Source organism: Pocillopora damicornis, chromosome 11, assembly GCF_964200805.1.
Source record: "Pocillopora damicornis chromosome 11, jaPocDami1.2, whole genome shotgun sequence".
NCBI classification, from domain to species: Eukaryota; Metazoa; Cnidaria; class Anthozoa; order Scleractinia; family Pocilloporidae; genus Pocillopora; species Pocillopora damicornis.
The window spans coordinates 3407928-3426534 of record NC_142680.1 but is presented as its reverse complement, the minus strand read 5'-3'; the positions used below and the strand labels follow the sequence as shown (position 1 = coordinate 3426534).

Sequence of the window (18607 nt, the reverse complement as noted above, 5' to 3'; positions counted from 1 at the left end):
AGTGTGACTTGTGAGGTTAATTTTAATAGAAGAATTATAAAAGAGCTGAAGCAGCTAAAAAAATGTTGAAGAAGTGCTAAATATTTTAATAAAGTGTTCTGAGTTGTGAGAACCTCTTCTTCAGTGCTGTTTCCAATGAAAACTGAGGCTTTGTAGAAAGAAGAATAATTTGCATGGACTTTTCTCTTACATTTTTTCTGGTCAATTACGTTGCTCCGCACTCCGCGCGGGATTAAGAGTTATATGTGCCGTTGGTTGGACTGGATTGGTCAAAACTTATTTAACAAAAGGACAACTGTACAGGAAAATAACACTATCTTCAGGAACGGGACGAACAAGTGGAAAGTAGTCATTTTCTTGGCCGCTCTAGGAACTCTGAGGCATTTTCGGTTGGCTGCGCTTGGCCGCTGCAGTAGTTAAAAGGAGCTTTTAAATTCAGCATTGAGTCGATTTCTACCGTGGGGGTAACACTCCAAAACACACCCGACTCCTATCGGATTCCCTCTCGGGAACGTTCCAGGATCCCGTTAACATTCCAGTCAAGATAACACCGGGTCCCGTGCCGTTGTCACACCGGAATCCCGCTGAAAACCTATAACCTAACGGGCCAGGAAAGCTGTTCTGTTTCCATTCAAGATGGGGATTTCAAAAGTTTTAAAAATTATAGAATTAAACAATCAGAAAAATAGACAAAATGAACTGGTCTGAGAGCCACTATCTAATTCTCTATTCTTTAAATTTAGATTTTAAAATGTGGCTTCGGGCCCGATAAGTTACCGAGACTTTTCGAGAAACGGGCCTCCGGATCCTACACCCCTGTGCGTGACGGCTCGGGTAATCGGGATAAATATGAATCGCAAGTGCCTCTGGGAAGGTTTCGGCGGGAAGAATAAGCGGCCGAGCTCCGTTGACAAACTGATGTTTCTTTCACCGTTTTGTACACACGTTTCTTCTTCGAAACTTGTTTAAAATGTACATTAAACAGGTCGTTATTGACGGTTTCAAGTCGTATGCTACACGGACGACCATCTCTGGGTTCGATCCTCAGTTCAATGCGATCACAGGCCTGAACGGCAGCGGAAAATCAAACATACTTGACTCCATTTGTTTCCTTCTTGGAATTTCGAACTTAACACAGGTAAACGTTTACTTTCTTCCATAAACTTCAGTGGTGGGAGAGTACAAGAATTATTGGAATCTTCGTTTTTATGCGACAGCAGAGTAGAGCAGAACTGTCTTGACCTTGATACGTTCAGCGTTGTACGTTGTACTCAAAATGACAGTGGTTATACAGCTGTGCAAATTACGATTTTGCCCTGGTTCTAATCTTGGGTTTGTGATACCTTTTAAATCATATCTTAAAATCTTACAAGTATTGATTGCACCCTGAACTAATTAAGTTCTGACTTGTTCTCAAGTTCTGTGTGTTTATTCCAAACTATACTCGAGTTTGTTGAACAATACTTTAATTTATTATCTTTGGTAATGAATTTAGCCAGAGATCCATCTCGTTATCAATAAATAAAGCTGGGAAGTGCAGAAAACAAAAGATTTACATGTTCTTTTACTCCTTCTGCATCTCCTTGCAAGGTATTCTTTAAGGCTGATTTTCATAGGTCGGGAAAATCCCAGCCAGATTATCAAGGATGTCACTGATTCCTTACCATCTCATAGTTCTCTGACCTATGAAAATGCTAAATTGAAGACATTCCCAATTGTTTGTAATGATTGGTGATCATTAGATATATATATGAAAACTCCTATTTTTACTGTTGGGAACATCATGGGTAGTTTTAGCTCCCTGCCATTCTTCTTATTGCTTGGCTCTAGTACCCTGAGTCTAAAATCATATGCTATCTGTAATGCACAATTCTTTTCTAGAACAGTGGCTGGTAATTGAGCCTAACATGTCTGTAATTCATATTGTAGTGGAGCTTGCAGAGCTTAGCCCCATAATTATACAAAATAGTAGTAACCCATTAAGCTGAAAAAATTTTGATGTATGACCGTATGATTGTTCAAGGTGCTACTTTTAACATGCGTGATCAACCGTACCATGGGCGACCTGGGTTCTAGTCTTGGCTGGGGTAAGGTGTTGTGCCCTTGAGATGCACGAGAAAAAAAAAATGCGAGCTCCGCTTTTAGGCTTGGCCAAATCTATATATTACTTCTAGGTACGGGCAAGCAGTTTACAAGAACTGGTGTACAAAGGTGGACAGGCAGGGGTAACCAAAGCTACAGTTACAATCACCTTTGACAATACAGACAAGAAGCAGAGCCCTTTAGGATATGAATCTTTTGAAGAAATTACAGTTTCTAGACAGGTAAGGTCATTCTTGACGATGTTGTAGTTTCTAAGAGAGGTTCTACAAAACTTTGAACACTCTGATGAGATTTAAACATTTCAACTATTTTCTGACCAATCATAATAATGTTCAGGACATGATGCAAGCACACACTTTAAATCTATAGACTTGATCTTTGATCCATGTTTGTTTTGAGAATCAAGGATCAAGTTTCAAAGGGGTGTCAACTTACTTTTAAGCAGTCCTACTTACAATTGCTGTTGTGGTTTAGTTTTCTCATGTCTGATTTGTTTCTTGATTAAAACAGAAATGGAAAAGTGATGTTATACTTTTCTGTGTTTCCTGGTAATTAAATTTGCAAGTCAAAGGCATTTGTTATGGTTAAAATAACTGTATTATTACATTCAATCAAGGTTGTTATTGGAGGCAGGAACAAGTATTTAATCAATGGCTGCAATGCTAACAACACCAGAGTTCAAGACTTGTTTCGTTCAGTTCAGCTTAATGTAAACAATCCTCACTTTCTTATCATGCAGGTTAGTAATGAAGCTGTTCATTACCAACAGTAATTTTTCAGTTGACCCTCTACACCTTGACATCAGTATGCATATTCTCCACACTGTTCACTATACATTCCCTAAGGTGCTGATAAAGAGAAATTTTTAAACAATCAATAGTTTCTTTAGTTGGTGATTGTTTCTTTTATTCTCATAAATTTTCTGTTTGATTTGGGGATGCTGTGGTAAGGAGAAATTAGATGCTTGTCACTCTCAGGGGTCAAACAGTTAGGGAAGTTGAATTTTATTGGCATACAATGAGATTTATGTAATTAATTGATGTACATGAATAAAATCAGTATTTATCAAGTTAACATTGTTAAGGTAGATGTATTGGTAATTATTCCATTTTTTGCCCAAGGTTCACAGCTCTGTACAAAAGTACCTTTCTATTACTGTTATTTTAATTAAGTATTGCTGCTTACCTTCTTGTTTTAGGGCAGAATAACTAAAGTGCTGAATATGAAACCACCTGAAGTAAGTTTACAGTAATATAGCTAGTTCCTTTTCTCTTTATAACCCACGATCAGTATGTGTATTCTCCATACTGTTCTGTATACATTTCTTTAAGTGCTGATTAGGAGAAGTTGTTCAACAATCAAAAACTTCTTGAGTTGGTGATCATTTCCTTAATGTGCAATTCAAGGGTAACATTGCAAGGAGACATTAGATGCTAGTCACTCTTATATAATATAGTCTGTTGTGTCAGTCTTTTCTTTTTCTTTATCTTGTGGACTGAAGGTCCATTCAAATTGCCAATGTACTTGTACTCACACACCAAAACTTTTAAATTTGCATAGCTACATGTACCAAGATTTAGCAAGAAATTTTCCCTACTAGCTGTTGTAGATTTTCTTTACAAATTAAAAACAATTTGGTGTTATTTCAATACGAACACCATCAGTTAAAATCCTTTCACCTTTATTCACTAAAGTTGTGAGAGGTTGAGTGTTGATGCCTTGTGGGAAGAAAAAGCATGGAAGTGGGAACTTAGGGGAGAAGAAATGGAAGCCTCATTCTGTAATATCCTATTTTTCCTCACCAGATACTGTCTATGATAGAGGAAGCTGCTGGAACAAGAATGTATGAGAGTAAAAAGCTGTCAGCACAGCGCACCATTGAGAAAAAGGACAGCAAACTACAAGAGATTGAAACTGTAAGAAAATAAATTTTATTATGAAAAACCAGATATATTAAATAAAATGAGAAGGGTAGTTAATTTTGAGCCTGGTTGTGAGATAAAGAAAAATGTCAGTAGTGTGAGATAATGAAAAATATAAGTCTTCCATAGGGAATTGAATCTCAGATCTTTGGATTTTATTTTCCAATGCTCTGAGAAATGTCAAAAGAGTCATGTGAGTAAATATTAATAGGAAAGAAAGGAAGTAAATTTTAGTTCAGTTGTTGAGAAAGATGTTAAAAATTCAGCTTGTCTTGAGCAGAGGACAGTGTCACATGTAAACCCAGAGTGCAGTAATGACCACATGTAGTTTAGTAGCCTAGTGAGATTGTGTGCATGCACAAATATTTGATAGATTATAGATTCTTATGTGTACATGTACTGGTGTAACTCTGTATATTTTACTAGATTCTTGCAGAAGAAATAACTCCAACCTTGACCAAACTTAAAGAGGTGAGTCTAACAAAGATTATTTATCACTTCCTCTCAACTTTTTTAAGGATGAATGCAAAAAAGTATCAACATTAATTCATCTTTATACTGTATGTAATCTGACATCAGATGTGGTTGTGTAGCACAGGTTACAATTTCTTGGTGTAAGTACAGTGTGCTTTGTAACTGTGAAAACATGAGTTGTGATACCTGCATTGCCATTGCTTGTTAGAACAAACTTATCTTACACATAAATTTTGTCCTTTAATTTCCAATTATTACTTTTATCAGGAGAGAGCATCTTATCTTGAATATCAAAAAGTCATGAGAGAGGTGGAGCATCTTTCAAGACTCTATATAGCTCATCAATTTGTGATGGCAGAGGTAAAAATTTTAGGGATTACATGAACAATTAAGAGCCCAAGAGTTAGTCAATATTATGGTCAATATTATTACCACTAGTTGGTAAATGGTAAACCAACATGCAATTAAAAGTTATACTGTACGTAGTTCTCGATGGGGTTATAATGTTGACCTACTATCAGGACATTTACATGTGGAAAGTTTTTTTCCCAGTCAGACAGGAGTCAGCTGTTTTTTTGGCTAATTTATGAACTATGGCTCTCTGTAGTATATACATGTAACTTCCTATAAGATTTTAATTTTACAGGATTAGCACTTTATGAACAGGTGTTATGCTCTATTTAATTACTTCATGAATTGTTGTCTCAGGATGTGCAGAAAAAGGCTGGAGTTGAACTAGAGAACATTAAACAAGAGAATGTCAAACTAAAAAAGAGATGTGAAGAGGTAATAGAGTCTGGTTCTTTCTAAGTTCATTTTAAGACATGCAGTGATTTACACATTGTTTTGTTTTGTACCTGTCTCTTGCAGATTGAAGGAAAAGTTAAAGAACTAAGTGCAGTCATCTCTGAATTAGAAAAGAAAAAGATTGCTGTAAGTCTTTTCAATACTAATAAAAGTCTTCCTCAATTGAAACCATTGGATTTTGGATACTGTACTTGATAACACACCTCTAACCAGTATGGTGCAGCTGAAAAATACATGACAACTGAACATCTGTATGACATTGTGCAAAGCACTTCATCCTGCAGTTTTTCCTTTCCTCCTTCTCGAAATGAAGTGTTGCTTGATGAAAGCCCTCAGTGACTCTTATGGACGGCTAGCCTCTCATTTCACATCATCTTGTACATGCATTTCCTGGTGAAAAAAGTGAATTTGAAGTTGCATAAAAAGTCACTTTAATCCTTATTCTGCACTAGCCTTTACATGATGTAATTTTACATACCTTACATGGCTAATTAATCCTTGTCTTGCATGCTTCCCTTTTGTACCTCTTTTCTCTCATTCTCTCCCCAGTGAGTATTTGTCACAGTATACAAATGTTAGCTTGTTATTTTACATAATATTATACTTTTAAATTTTCAATATTTCACTTTTCTGTTGTTCAACAGGAGTCTGGATCAGCCCTGAAAAAACTTGAAAATAGACTTGAGGAGGTTTCAAAGGTAATAGATATGACTTGTGTGTTGTGTTTGTTCACCCTTAGTTACACCTCACTAAATTGAATTAACCATGCAGAGCTGTGACATCAGATTTTGTATATTTTATGTATAAAGGACAATGTACAGCTGTAGGTGTTAACTTGCAAATGTTCTAACTCAACCTGATTTGAAAATGTTTACAGCATCATTTGAAGCAAGCAAAGGTTCCAATGTTTTTTAGCATCACACTTTTCAGTTTATCTTTCTGTTGAGTCTTCTTGGTGGTACCTTGATTTATTGACTGAAGAAACAATGAAACACTGGTGAAGTTCCCTAGCTGTCAGCACTTCGAATTCTTTTTGTGTGTAATCATGTAGTATTTACCAGTATTTTGGGTAGTTTTAAGTTTTGTCTTCTTTGGCAGGTTGATGTTAAGACAGAATCTGATTTGAAACACATGAAGGACACTTTGGCAGCTGAGAAGAAGAAGAAAAAAGCACTCCTGAAAAGCCTTGATGATGTGAGTAGATAAGCATTTGCAGCTTGAGAAGTTTCTTCTGCACTTTTTTACATGAGTGGTTCCTGTTACTGTTATAGGAAGGGTTTGGTTTAGTAAACATATACATTTCTAATGGCCTATTATCATGAGAACTTATACCAGTTTCATATACATGAAGCAACCTGGAGCAAAGCCACTTTTGCTGTAGGAGATGCCAATCCTTTTAGGTAACACATACCCCCATTCCCCTTATGCACTAGCAAGTTTCCAAAACAATTTGTAGGTATTCATTTGTACTCCTTTGCAGAGAACAGACAGTGTGAGAGTGATACATTGTTGTTCTCTTAACTGTTCTTTATGCATATGGTACTGTCCTTAATGCTTGATCCAGGGCTGGTATTGTTGGGATAAATTAGATGCCTATTACTCTTGGGGGTTAAAGGGTTTAATAGTGTACGTGAAAAAATTATGGGCTTCTGATTGGCTGAAAACAAGTGCAATGTAAGGTAACACAGGTGCAAAGTTGTTACACAAAAGCAAATTACAAATAGTGCATGTACACTTTCAAAATTTTGTCTGTCCTGACTTTCTGTGATGTTTTTTCATGTACATTATTAACAAGTAATAGCATGATTTCTCTTGCAATTTGATGTAATATGCACTTGTAAACTTTACAACGACCACAAATTGCACTTGCCTGTTCTGTTGTCTTTGAAAAATTTACTTGTGATTATTAACACCAAATTGCACTTGAAATCATGCTATTACCTATACAAAATTCCATATCAATTGTTCAGGATCAAGCTCAATTAAAGAACAAAGAAAAAGAGCTGAAGAAGCTGAATGACCTTCTCATCAAACTGGAAGAAAAGAGTCAAGAAGACAGCAAGGCACTGAAAATAGCACAGGATCATTTCCATGCAGTGTCAGCAGGGCTATCCAGCAATGAAGATGGCGAAGACAAGACTCTTGCAGACCAGATCATGAGTAAGTCCATGAACTTTTGTTGACTCACAAGGTACAGCACATTTGTGCTCTTTCATCATCTGAGGCTTTCTTATTTTGTCATGAACTTTTGGAAAATGAATGTATGTAGTTCCTTACCATGTTTTATAGTCAAGCTTCAAACCAATCCATTTATTTAGATAATTATCCAAACAGCGCCTTGATAGTTTTACTTTGACCATGCTTTTAAACAAGGAATGTTTACAATACTACATATGAATATGAAACAAACTTATTACATGTCAGGATAACATAATAGTTACTGTAACTTGGATATTCTAATTGATTTTAACAACATACTATCAATTTTTTTTTTATTATATAGCTTTTAAGAGTGAAATAAGCTCTGCTGAAACGGAATCCAAGCAAGGCCAGATGAGGCAAGTAACCTTAGGAAATAGTTTTCCTGATGCCTTTACATCAACTGCTTGCAATGTATCTTCTCTAGTAATCATATATTACAATTTATGGCTCAGCAGATGTGTACTGTACAATTAAAAGTACAACAAGAGTGAAAGGATAGCATGTAAAAAGGTTACAGACCCCATAAAAAATAAGTTTATGGTTAGGGTTAGGGTATTTTATTCAGCTGTTATTCTGTAAGGAAAAATAGGAAGCTATTCACACACTGATGATAAAGGATTAAAGAAGAAGAGAAATAAGAATAAGGAAATTAGGAAGTTGTTAACAGATCCACGTATATTTTACTAAATACATACAATTGACTTTTATCAGTAGCTCAATACCTGGTACTTAACATTTTTGTTTCAGACTCAAACATGCTCAGACGGAGTTGAAGAAGAAACAATCTGAGCTGAAGAACACAGAGAAGAGCTATAAGAAGGACAAGGATGTTTATGATGCAATTGAAAAGAGTAAATCCAAACTTGAGGTTTGTTATTCTCTAACTTTTAATGGTTTGTGAGAATCAGGCAAATTTTAATTTCCTTGTCTTACCTGATCACCCAAATTTGCAGGTCTAGGCTAATTGCTGTTAATTTGTAATAATTTTTTCCATATTTTTATAAGGTTGCTGAATTGTTTTTGTTTAGGATGAAATGAAGAAATTGAAGTATGAAGAGGGAAAAGAGGAAAAACTTATTGCCAAAAGGTATATTATTTTGTACTTAGATGCATTGAAATTAGCTTCCAATCCTGTTCCTCTTTCACTTTGTAAATTCCTTTTTCAGACGTGAGCTGGAGGCTGAGGTTTCTGCGCTAAGGACCAAAGTGGAAACTCTGGAGGCAAAGTACGTTCCACATGCTTCTACAAAAATGTCAATGCTATCCACTTGACTTTGACAAAATATTGGTTGCAACCTTTGTGTTATGCATTGAGATTTCTTTCAATGATTTCAATTTTAAAAAATGTTTCATAAACATTTAGTTTACATGTACTACTTCTTATTTCAGATTTCCAAACCTTCAGTTTGATTACAGAGATCCAGAAACAGGATTTGATCGCAAGAAGGTGAGGTGAAAAACGGGTATTCTAATCAGGAAAGTTTATCAATTGTTGGGTGTGATGAGTTTCAAAACAAAAGTATAGTCACTTGTGAACTTAAGTATGAAGAGGATATAATTTAATTCAACTTTGAAAAAGGAAAGGCTAAGGAGAGGCCAGTCTTTTGCAACAGTTTGGTAGCTGGGTTTGTTATTGCAAAAGAGGATTATCCAAAGTATACTTACAGAGATTCTAAAAGTGGTGGGAACTTTGGGATAAGAACTTTTATGTTGTACTGAAGGGCAAATCATTCTGGGCTATGAAATATGAGGATGATGCTAATGTATCAGGTTTCTCCACAAATATCTCAAATATCGACTTTTTTTTTATCTTCACAACACATTTAGGATCTTGATGCATTTTATGAGTATGAATTTGTTAAAAACAGCAATGTGATGACGTTGAACATTTTCTTTTGATAGGTGAAAGGTCTAGTGGCACAACTGATTCAAGTCAAAGATGTCTCATCTGCTACAGGTCTGGAGGTGACTGCTGGAGGAAAGGTGAGGTTTGTTTTGAAAAATTACCTATAACAGTGTTCTCCTTTTCAGGCAGTAACCAGTAACATTTACTGCCTATAGTACCTCTTATTACCATTAAAAATTGCTTGGAATTCTTGAAAATTCAACAGGTAAAAGGATTGCTTTACTGGTTTGAAAATTTATTTTACCTGTTATGCTTAAAATAAGGGTGAACACTGTATAAGCAATATAACCTAGTTGAAAACATTATTTAACCTGAACCTGTAACTGGACAGAAATGATTCAGTTTTGAGAATGTCAGTGAAGTATCACAGAAAAGGAATCTTAAATTTCCTGTCATTGTTGGAAATTTGATGAAAGATGCCTTAGTATCTATGTCAAATCTGGTGTATCTTTAAAAAGAAATTTAAAAAAATATATTGTTGATACATGTACACATACTAGGTAAAAAGAGTATCATTCTACTGTGTTAAATAACAATGTTTTCTCTAGTCTACTTTGTTTGTATACTCAGTAAGTTAAAATACAGGCTCCACTTGTTCAGAGGGTGGACACCATCAGCCACTGGATAAATCGCTATCCGGTGGATAGTGCAATTCATTTGATAGCGTTATCCTCCCTTTGAATAATTGGGCCTAGGTGTGTATCAAATGATACTGTAATTTGACTCTTTTGCATACATGTGCATACATACAATGTAAATATACTGTTTTTCCACATGAGCATAATGTTTTTTCATCTTTTAGCTCTATAATGTTGTGATAGACAATGAAGTGACTGGCAAAAAGTTAATAAGCAATGGCAAACTCAAGCGCCGCTACACATTTATTCCACTGAATAAAATTGCTTCCAGAACTCTTTCAAATGATGTTGTGAAAAGAGCAGAAAGCTTGGTGAGTGTAGATTAAAGATTAGACTGTTTCTCTTCCATAATCAGTCATCTATTGCCATCACTCCTTTTATTTAGCTCAATTTGTTCACAACAAACAAACTTATTTGGTGTTTTAATGGAGAGTATGGGTGATTTGTAGTTTCATGTACAGTGTAGTTCTCTAATTTCATTTTTGTGTTAGAAAAGCTTTGAAATTTTGTTTAGGCCAATTAAAAGATGTTGGAAACAAGAAAAGTGAAACTAACCTTTTGAGAATAATTATGAGCTACATGTAATTTGATTTGAAGCATTTTTGTTCTTAAACCTGAGAAGAGTATTGATTTTGTCTTTGAAACACGTCTTCATAATCATGTTAGTACATTAAATTACACATTGATTGTATTGACAGATTCTTTTTCTACTGTAAGAAAATGCTTTAATTGCTATTAATTAAATCATCATTGTTTTATTTCTGGACACTGTTAGGTTGGTAAGGACAATGTCAACCTTGCTTTGTCCCTTGTTGGTTATGATGAAGAGGTCAAAGCAGCTATGGCTTATGTGTTTGGGACTACTTTTGTATGCAATGACATGGATAATGCTAAAAAGGTATTTTGAAGATGTTAGTTACTTAATATTTTAAGAATTACATTTGAAAAAGCTCCAACTGGGCTGTGTTAGAGCACTGTTTGTTGTTTACTGAAGTTGTCATCACTAATTTTGAGATTGTTTTTAAGAAAATGTTGTGCTTGAGTGCTTCTAACAATTCCTGATAGGTAAGGTGAAGTCCTTTAATGAGACTGACTGTGTTAGGGTGCTGGACTTGTAATCTGGTGGTCTTGAGTTCAAGTCCTCCACCCTGCCATTTGCTGGTTTGTTCTCGGTTGCCCCAAGTTCAACTCCTCAGCAGGGCTGTGTAAATAGCCAACTGGTCCACCTCCTGCCAGTTGGGATTTCCAAGCACTCTATTTATTTCAGTCATTGTAAAGCACTATTGGATGGCAATGTAGAAGAGTATACTGAGAATATGTATACTGATGTTAGGTTTTAAAGGGTTAATACAGGCACTGTGAGATTAAAGTGTCATGCTCAGGAGAACAACATGAGTGGCTTAAACTAAGGACTTAAAAAGAAAATATTAAAATTAATGGTGTAATGTGTCACCATGCTTACTGCAGGTCACCTATGATCCCAAAGTGCAAGCAAGGTCAGTGACCTTAGGTGGAGACTTATTTGATCCTCAAGGAACAGCCACAGGAGGTACAAAATGTGCAATTGAATTGTCACATTCATGCAAAACACCTGTAATATTTGAATTGGAATACATGTTTTATCAGTTTGGAAAGGGCAGCAAGATAAACGCCCTCGGAAATACGCCCAACTCAAACTGCCCCTTTCGCCCTTTCGCTTGTCTTTCTTTCTGTGTTTATTTGTTCGTTTTGTTTTATGACTGGTACCATAGCCACATCATGTTCTATGCCTTTCAGGTGCACGGGCATCGCATTCCTCAATCCTGGTCAAGCTGCAGGAATTGAATGAGGCACAAGCGACTCTACAAGGCAAAAGTACAGAGCTTCAAAATGTTGTCCAGGAGCTGGACGCCTATAAGAAAATGGCAGAAAAGTAAGCAACTCTTACCTTTGACAACCATTTTAAATGTTCATGAAGAATTAAGGCAGGTTTAAAGACAACTTTGCCTCGTATTTTGCCCCTCAGATATCGCCAGATAAAACAGCAGTATGATTTGAAAGTTCATGAAGCTGAACTTGTCCAGGCTCGCCTGAAGCAAAGTACTCATCATCATCAACTGGAGGAGGTTGAAGCTTTGCAGAAAACAGTTGGTAGGTTACCTGCTTGTTTGATTTGAAATTCCTTGGACACAAACGCTCCTGAGATCGTAAATGCAGTAACGTTTCTATGACCTGTGTACTGTATGTGTATTGTGGATAGCCTCGATAGTCAATTGATGGTCGCTCGAAAGTCGATCGTTGAGACTCGATCAACAATCGGTCGATAGTCGAAAAGAACAAGTTTTAAAAATAGTAAAATTTTGAGAACAATGCATTCAACTGCGAACATTCCATGCAACTGCAACCTTGGCCAAACTCAAAATGCACTTCACCCGATTGATGTTGTACTTAATTCATACACTTTTCAGACGAACAGCAAGAATTGATATCAAAGGCGAAAGAAACAATAGCAGTGGCAACTGAGAAGTGCAAAGATGTTGAAAGGAAGATGAAGGTTTGACTGAGTTCTTGTAATAATGTATTTCTCTTTGGAAACGCACTTACTGGATGAACTTTAACCCTCTACACCCTTACATCAGTATGCATATTCTCCATAGTGTTCTCTAAACATTTCCTAAGATGCTGACACTGGAGAATTTGTCTAACAATCAAGAGCTTCTTTAGTTAGTGATCAGCTCCTTTATTCTCCTGACCTTAATATTTGATTCAGGGGTGATATGGTAAAGAGAAATTAGATGCCAGTCACTCTTAAGGGTTAAAGGGTTAAGATAAGAGAGGTAACTTTCTTTATGATAAAGTTATGATATAACGCTGTCATTGGTTGAAAGAGCGTGCTCTATGAACGTATAGAGCATAGAGCTGAGCTAAAGCTGTCACGCCACCTGCCAAATTGTACTATGTTCGACCTTTTCCGGGACTTCTTTTTAGCTTTTTTCCGATAATTGAAAGTGAAATTTCGGAACAAGCGAGCCGGCAAGTAGCAACAGAAGAACCAAACAAAGGTTTGTAAACACACCAGGCGCTGTAATTTTACGTCATTAAAACGTGAGCAGATATGAAAATCCTCAAAGGAAAAACAGTTCATGTTCACATTCTGCGATAGTTTACAAAACTATCGCAGAATAAAGCACGCAGGAAGCGGCTAGAACACGAAAGAAGTGTAGGGAGAAACACTCGACTACGTCTCGTGTTTCTCCCCACTTCTTGAGCAACACAAAAAAAAAAACAGGAGTGGAAAAATAAGAGCTTGCTCTGATTACCTTTCCGATGTGTTGAGTGGAAGGCCACATCAGTCACTGCAGCCGAGTTTTACGGCGCTGTCATTCTGAGCGATCATCATGCCCCAGTGAATTCGGCTGTTGTTCATTCATAATACATTCGCCTTGAACAGTTTGTTTTCTACTTGTCATGTGAAATAACTTGCGTATTTTAGTAAGCCACGATTGGGCCGAATTTCACTGAACATTTCACTTTCAGATTCTGTATTAGAAACCAAAAAACTTCAAGCGAAAGTGTTAAATTTTCGACATGCCGAACTATTTAGTTTGTAAGAATATGAATATGAATTTGAACTTTGATGGTTTGACATTTTTGACAGCTTTAGTCTTGTAAAGCCAATCAGATTATTTGAACCATTCTAACAGGGATTCTGATTGGCTTATTGTAGCGTGCTTTATGAGAGTATAGAGCATGTTGACGACACTGTTGTTCGCTTTGGAAATAAAGTTTGTTTTGAAAATTGAATGTAATTCTTAGGGAATTTAACGGATTCTTTAGTATAAAACAAATAGAAACTGTGGTGCTGCGTTGGTGGGGGTATTAAAAGATAAACTGGTTTTATCATCTGAGTTGAAAATGTAAATTTGCCAACTTAAAGAATATCTAAAGCTTATGATAGTCAGTTCATGCTGAAAGCCACATTTGACTTGATTTCAGGAAGCAAAATCTCATCGTGAAAAAGAACTCAAGACAGCTGAGGAAGAGGTGAAAAAGAGTAAGAAAAAAGCTGAGGAGTCAACAAAGAATATGAAAGCAAAGCAACAGGTAACTTTCGTAGCTCCCTTTAACTGATCTGCTATACATTGATTGAAACATACTCAACTTACTGCTGATATTCTGTAGGAAGTCGAGGAGATGAAGTTAGAAATGGAAGAGCTGAAAAATGAAGGGGCTAAAGTCGATGAGCAAGTAAGCACAGTAGTGTTCAGGAAGGCTTAATTATTTTCCCTTAAAGTCCCTTGCTTAACCCTTTACTTCCTAACATCGATATGTATATTCTCTTTAAATTTCCCCATGGCACTGACAAAGAGAATTTGTTTTACAATCCAGAGATTCTTTAGTTGCCAATCATTTTCTCTATTCACATGACCTAAGTGTTTGATTTAACAGTGATACTGTGAGGAGAAATTCCATGTTAGTCATTCTCGGGACTTAGAGTTAACGTTTTGTTACGTGTCCAAGAAAATTAGAGTAGGGTGTTACGTTTTGGGTAATAATCTTTTTTTTTTAACACAGGTCAAAGCAGTCGATGAAGCAATTTCAAAAGCTGAGGAGCAAATTGAAAAAATTTCTGAGAGGGCGAAGGAAACAAAGGTGCCTTTGAGTTTGTACTTCATGTTAACTTTGAAAGGTTGTTTTAGTAGGACCCGATGAATAAGCTTTGCTTTTTCTTTCCCTTTTCGGTTGTGCGCCGAAAAAGGACTATTGCTGTATAGGGGAACAATCCTGCCCTTTTTCAACCGGCGAGGAACAAAGATTAATTTACATATAAAAAGGCGTGACTTACTCATTTTCACCTGTGTGGATCGAACCACATGATTTCCCGTTATTAGCGTCTGCGCAGTTTTTGTAGATCTTTTACTGGTTCTTTGCTGTGGCCACTTCTGATTACTTGGATTTTGTATTATGACCTTTACTAGGAAACTGCTCAATCGATATATCATAATATTGTCTTATCTTTCCATATTAGAAAGCAGTCGAAGAGGCCGCTAAAGAGCTAGATAAACAGAAGGAAGCCCTCAGATCGTGTAATGAGGTACACTGCTTACGCTCTTCTTAACTTCTTGGTCTTGTACCCCTTTCACACCAGAAAAACACATTTTGTTAATAGCGGAGCTCGCAGAGCGTAGCCCCATAATTATACAAAATAGTAGTAACCCATCTAGCCGAAAAAATTTGACAAGATGCTACTTTTAATATGCGTGGTCAACTGTACCGCGGGCACACCAACGCACGGCTTTGTCCAGTAGTCTAGTGGTTAATGCACTGAGCTCCGAGTCGGACGACCCGGGTTCTAGTCCTGGCCGGGGCAAGGCGTTTTGCCCTTAAGACGTGCGGGGAAAAAATGCGAGCTCCGCTTTTAGGCTTGGCTAATCTATATATTACGGGTTGAACTGAACAAAAATCAGAACCAGAGAACTGAATCATTCATAGGTTTCAAGTAGTCGCTAACTTTTATTTTCAGTGTGCTAAATTTGAAGGCGACAAACATCGGTTTAAGGAGCTCCTTTGAAGAAGACAACTTTCAACCGTGTTTAACAAAACAACTTGAGGCATTAGTTTCACAATTTCCTTAATGTGTCAAATGCAACCTGAACCATGTTCCTCGTTTCAGTCTTTATTTCACAATATGTCGATGAACTAAGTACATATCGATAGCCTGGCAGGAACTTCACGCACGATTTGACGCGAAATTGTGCGCGTTTTGACGTGAAAATGTGCATCTCTGTTTCTTTAAAACCGAAACTCAGCTTCTTAGGTAAAAATGTAAACCATAATTTGACATTGCACTGTGCCTAATGTTCTTGTTTTTGATGTTACAGGCCATTGAAGAGAAAGTGCAGGAACAGCAAGGCCTACAGAAACAAGGTCAGGATATTCAGCTGGAGCTTAAGGAGATGGATTATAAAGTGAACAAATTTCAACGCGATAGTAAAGAAGCAGCTTCAAAGGTAATATTGTTGTGTCTAAATAGTAAGCGCATCATGTTTACCGTGCATGGATGAAAGTTTCTCAATATAAATATAACATCTACAAAACTCATTTTTACCTCATCAGGTGGAACAAATGTTGCAAAAATACGACTGGATCGCCAGTGAGAGGAATTTTTTCAGTCAACCGAACAGTGCTTTCGATTTTGCCGCTAACGACATGAAGGATGTCTCTAGACGGCTCAGTAAACTGCAAGAAACAAAAGACAAACTGGGAAAGAACGTGAACATGCGAGCCATGAATATGCTTGGAAAAGCTGAAGAGAAGGTAGTGATACTGCAGGGAAACATTTGAATGCCAATCACTCTTAGAGGTGTAAAGGGTTAATAACTGGATATTGCCATGGTTGTTTTTGTCGTTTTTAACGCAAAATTCATTACCATTTTCTTATGTTTTATTTAATTAATTTGTTTAAGTTATTTCTAATATAATGTTTTACTCCTGAACAGTACAATGATTTAATGAAAAAGAAGCGAATTGTCCTGAACGACAAAGATAAGATTGCATTAGTCATCAAAGAACTTGATGAGAAGAAGAACGAAGCCCTAAGGAACGCTTGGAAGAAAGTGAACAAGGCAAGGTGTTCTACGATGTTGTCTTTCCTTCGAAATAAGTAATCTAAATAAATTTCATATTTCCTCAAAACTATCTTCATTTCCGGATAATTATCAACTTAGTTGACGATGTAAATTGGGCCACCGTATCGTAGCCCATCGTCATTCGCTCTGACGAAGGGCTAAGCCTCGAGACTTCAACTTTAGAACAGCTTTAAGCTGGTCAATATACATTATCAACTCATTTGACGTAACCAAAGCATCTTGTAATAGCCCCCACGGACGCAGCAACATAGTTGCCATAGAAACTAACAGTCTTTATCTATATTTCCGTATTGACATTTTCTAATCAATTAACCTTTTATTCTTTTTTCGTTTTAGGATTTTGGCTCGATATTTTCTACTCTTCTTCCTGGAACCACAGCAAAGCTGGCTCCTCCAGAAGGACAAACGGAACTCGATGGGCTGGAGGTGAAAGTGGCTTTCGGAAACGTTTGGAAGGAAAGTCTCAGTGAACTAAGCGGTGGACAAAGGTTGGTTTATTGTGCTGTAAACTGATGGAAATACTACAAGCAATCCTTCTGTTTTTGTGTTTTGTTTTATTCACTCGTGTGTTATTTCCTTTCGTAGGTCTTTAGTCGCGCTATCACTCATCCTATCCATGTTGCTCTTCAAACCTGCTCCTTTGTACATCCTTGATGAAGTAGACGCCGCCCTGGATCTGTCTCACACACAAAACATCGGCCAAATGCTCAGAGCCCACTTTAAGCATTCCCAGTTCATTGTAGTGTCTTTAAAAGATGGCATGTTTAACAATGCCAATGTCCTCTTTAAAACGAAGTTTGTGGATGGCGTGTCCACGGTCACGCGGTATGCTCAGTCCCAGCCCTCTCGGGATGGTCGGGATGAAGATGGAATTGGAGCATTGGGAAGGGGAGGCACTGCTAAGAAAAACCCTAGCAAGAGGTTGAGAACTGACACTCCTGCCCAACCTCTTTTGCCATCGCAGGGTTAAACCTCTGGAAATGTGAATAGCTAAGGTTTTGTGGTGTCGTTTGCAGAAATATAAAGTGTACTATCATGTTACTTTGCATCATATTGAAAGTGTAGAGCATTAACCTTCATTGCATCACACTGTTTATCCTTATATATCAGTACATTAACCCTCTGGTAAACAACATCCCTCTCCACAATTCGTTCTCATAAACGTAAACATCTATTTTATTAACAAAAGCATATTTGGGAACTTCTAGATGGGAATTTGAGTTGATAAGTTTACTGTGTTCTCTCGTCACAGTAATGTATGACTATGTTGCGTATACATTCCTCTACTTCATCATGTAACGGTCAAAGTGAAGGTTGTCAGATTTCCTTATTCTGTCAAGTAACTCTTGTGTAAATACCACTTAGGGTACCCGGCTTGAAATAGTGTTCCACTAACCCTAAACACCCTATCATCAGAATGTGTATCCCTCATTCTGTTCTGTATTTATTTCTTGTGGTACTGATAAGGATAATGTTTTTTACACAATGAAGAGCTTTTATTTCTTGGCAATCATTTTCTTTATTCAAGTACGTTAAGAAGAAAATAGAGAAGAAGGCTTGATCTGTTATTATAGTTTCTCCCCTACATTGTAAAGTATGAACGATGTACACAAGGGTGCAACTAAAGGGACTTCTTAACGTGCACGTTACTTTGTGGTTAAACTGCCTGTTAAGCCAGTGAGACGCTAGTGTAGATTTATCTTTAGTTCAAATTTCTGTGTTAATCCCCCTCCCCTCCCCCCATGAACTTATCTCTATGAATTACTTGATTATCAAGATTCACTGGGTCTTCAACCCAGGTGGGCTGTTTATCTGTAAAAGGGAATGTATCACAATATCAAAGCGTTCGTTTGTATGAGGTAACTACAGTATTTCTTTGCAGCAAATAAATTCAGCTGTCAAACATACCGTAACACGTTTTGTAAA

At 36.9% G+C, this 18607-nt stretch overlaps 2 protein-coding genes across 2 annotated transcripts in view; one reads left to right on the top strand and one right to left on the bottom strand.

Moving 5' to 3' along the window:
* LOC113678984 (G protein-coupled receptor 161B) overlaps window positions 1-13489 on the bottom strand; it is a 31345-nt gene extending 17856 nt beyond the window's left edge. Inside the window, exon 1 of the mRNA XM_089187693.1 lies at window positions 13352-13489. The gene's annotated coding sequence lies outside the window, so the exon portion shown is untranslated. The remainder of the gene's footprint in view (window positions 1-13351) is intronic.
* On the top strand, window positions 856-18588 carry LOC113678990 (structural maintenance of chromosomes protein 2). The gene is made up of 33 exons (XM_089187687.1): window positions 856-1138; window positions 2175-2324; window positions 2720-2842; window positions 3302-3340; window positions 3909-4019; window positions 4452-4496; window positions 4767-4859; window positions 5208-5285; window positions 5370-5432; window positions 5951-6004; window positions 6405-6500; window positions 7277-7466; window positions 7810-7864; window positions 8256-8376; window positions 8537-8595; window positions 8675-8734; window positions 8898-8955; window positions 9411-9491; window positions 10217-10363; window positions 10828-10950; window positions 11520-11601; window positions 11829-11964; window positions 12058-12182; window positions 12500-12585; window positions 14028-14135; window positions 14214-14279; window positions 14607-14684; window positions 15061-15126; window positions 15914-16042; window positions 16149-16349; window positions 16532-16657; window positions 17018-17169; window positions 17267-18588. The coding sequence occupies exons 1-33, from the start codon at window positions 971-973 to the stop codon at window positions 17649-17651; spliced, it is 3654 nt and encodes a 1217-aa protein (XP_089043813.1). The 5' UTR covers window positions 856-970; the 3' UTR covers window positions 17652-18588.
* The last annotated feature ends 19 nt before the right edge of the window (window positions 18589-18607 follow it).

Coding starts and splice junctions, on each gene's coding strand:
- LOC113678990 (XM_089187687.1), top strand. CDS start 971: ATGTACATTAAACAGGTCGTTATTGACGGTTTCAAGTCGTATGCTACA. Junction 6,005..6,404: donor GACTTGAGGAGGTTTCAAAG/GTAATAGATATG, acceptor CTTCTTTGGCAG/GTTGATGTTAAGACAGAATC. Junction 14,685..15,060: donor AGAGGGCGAAGGAAACAAAG/GTGCCTTTGAGT, acceptor TTTCCATATTAG/AAAGCAGTCGAAGAGGCCGC.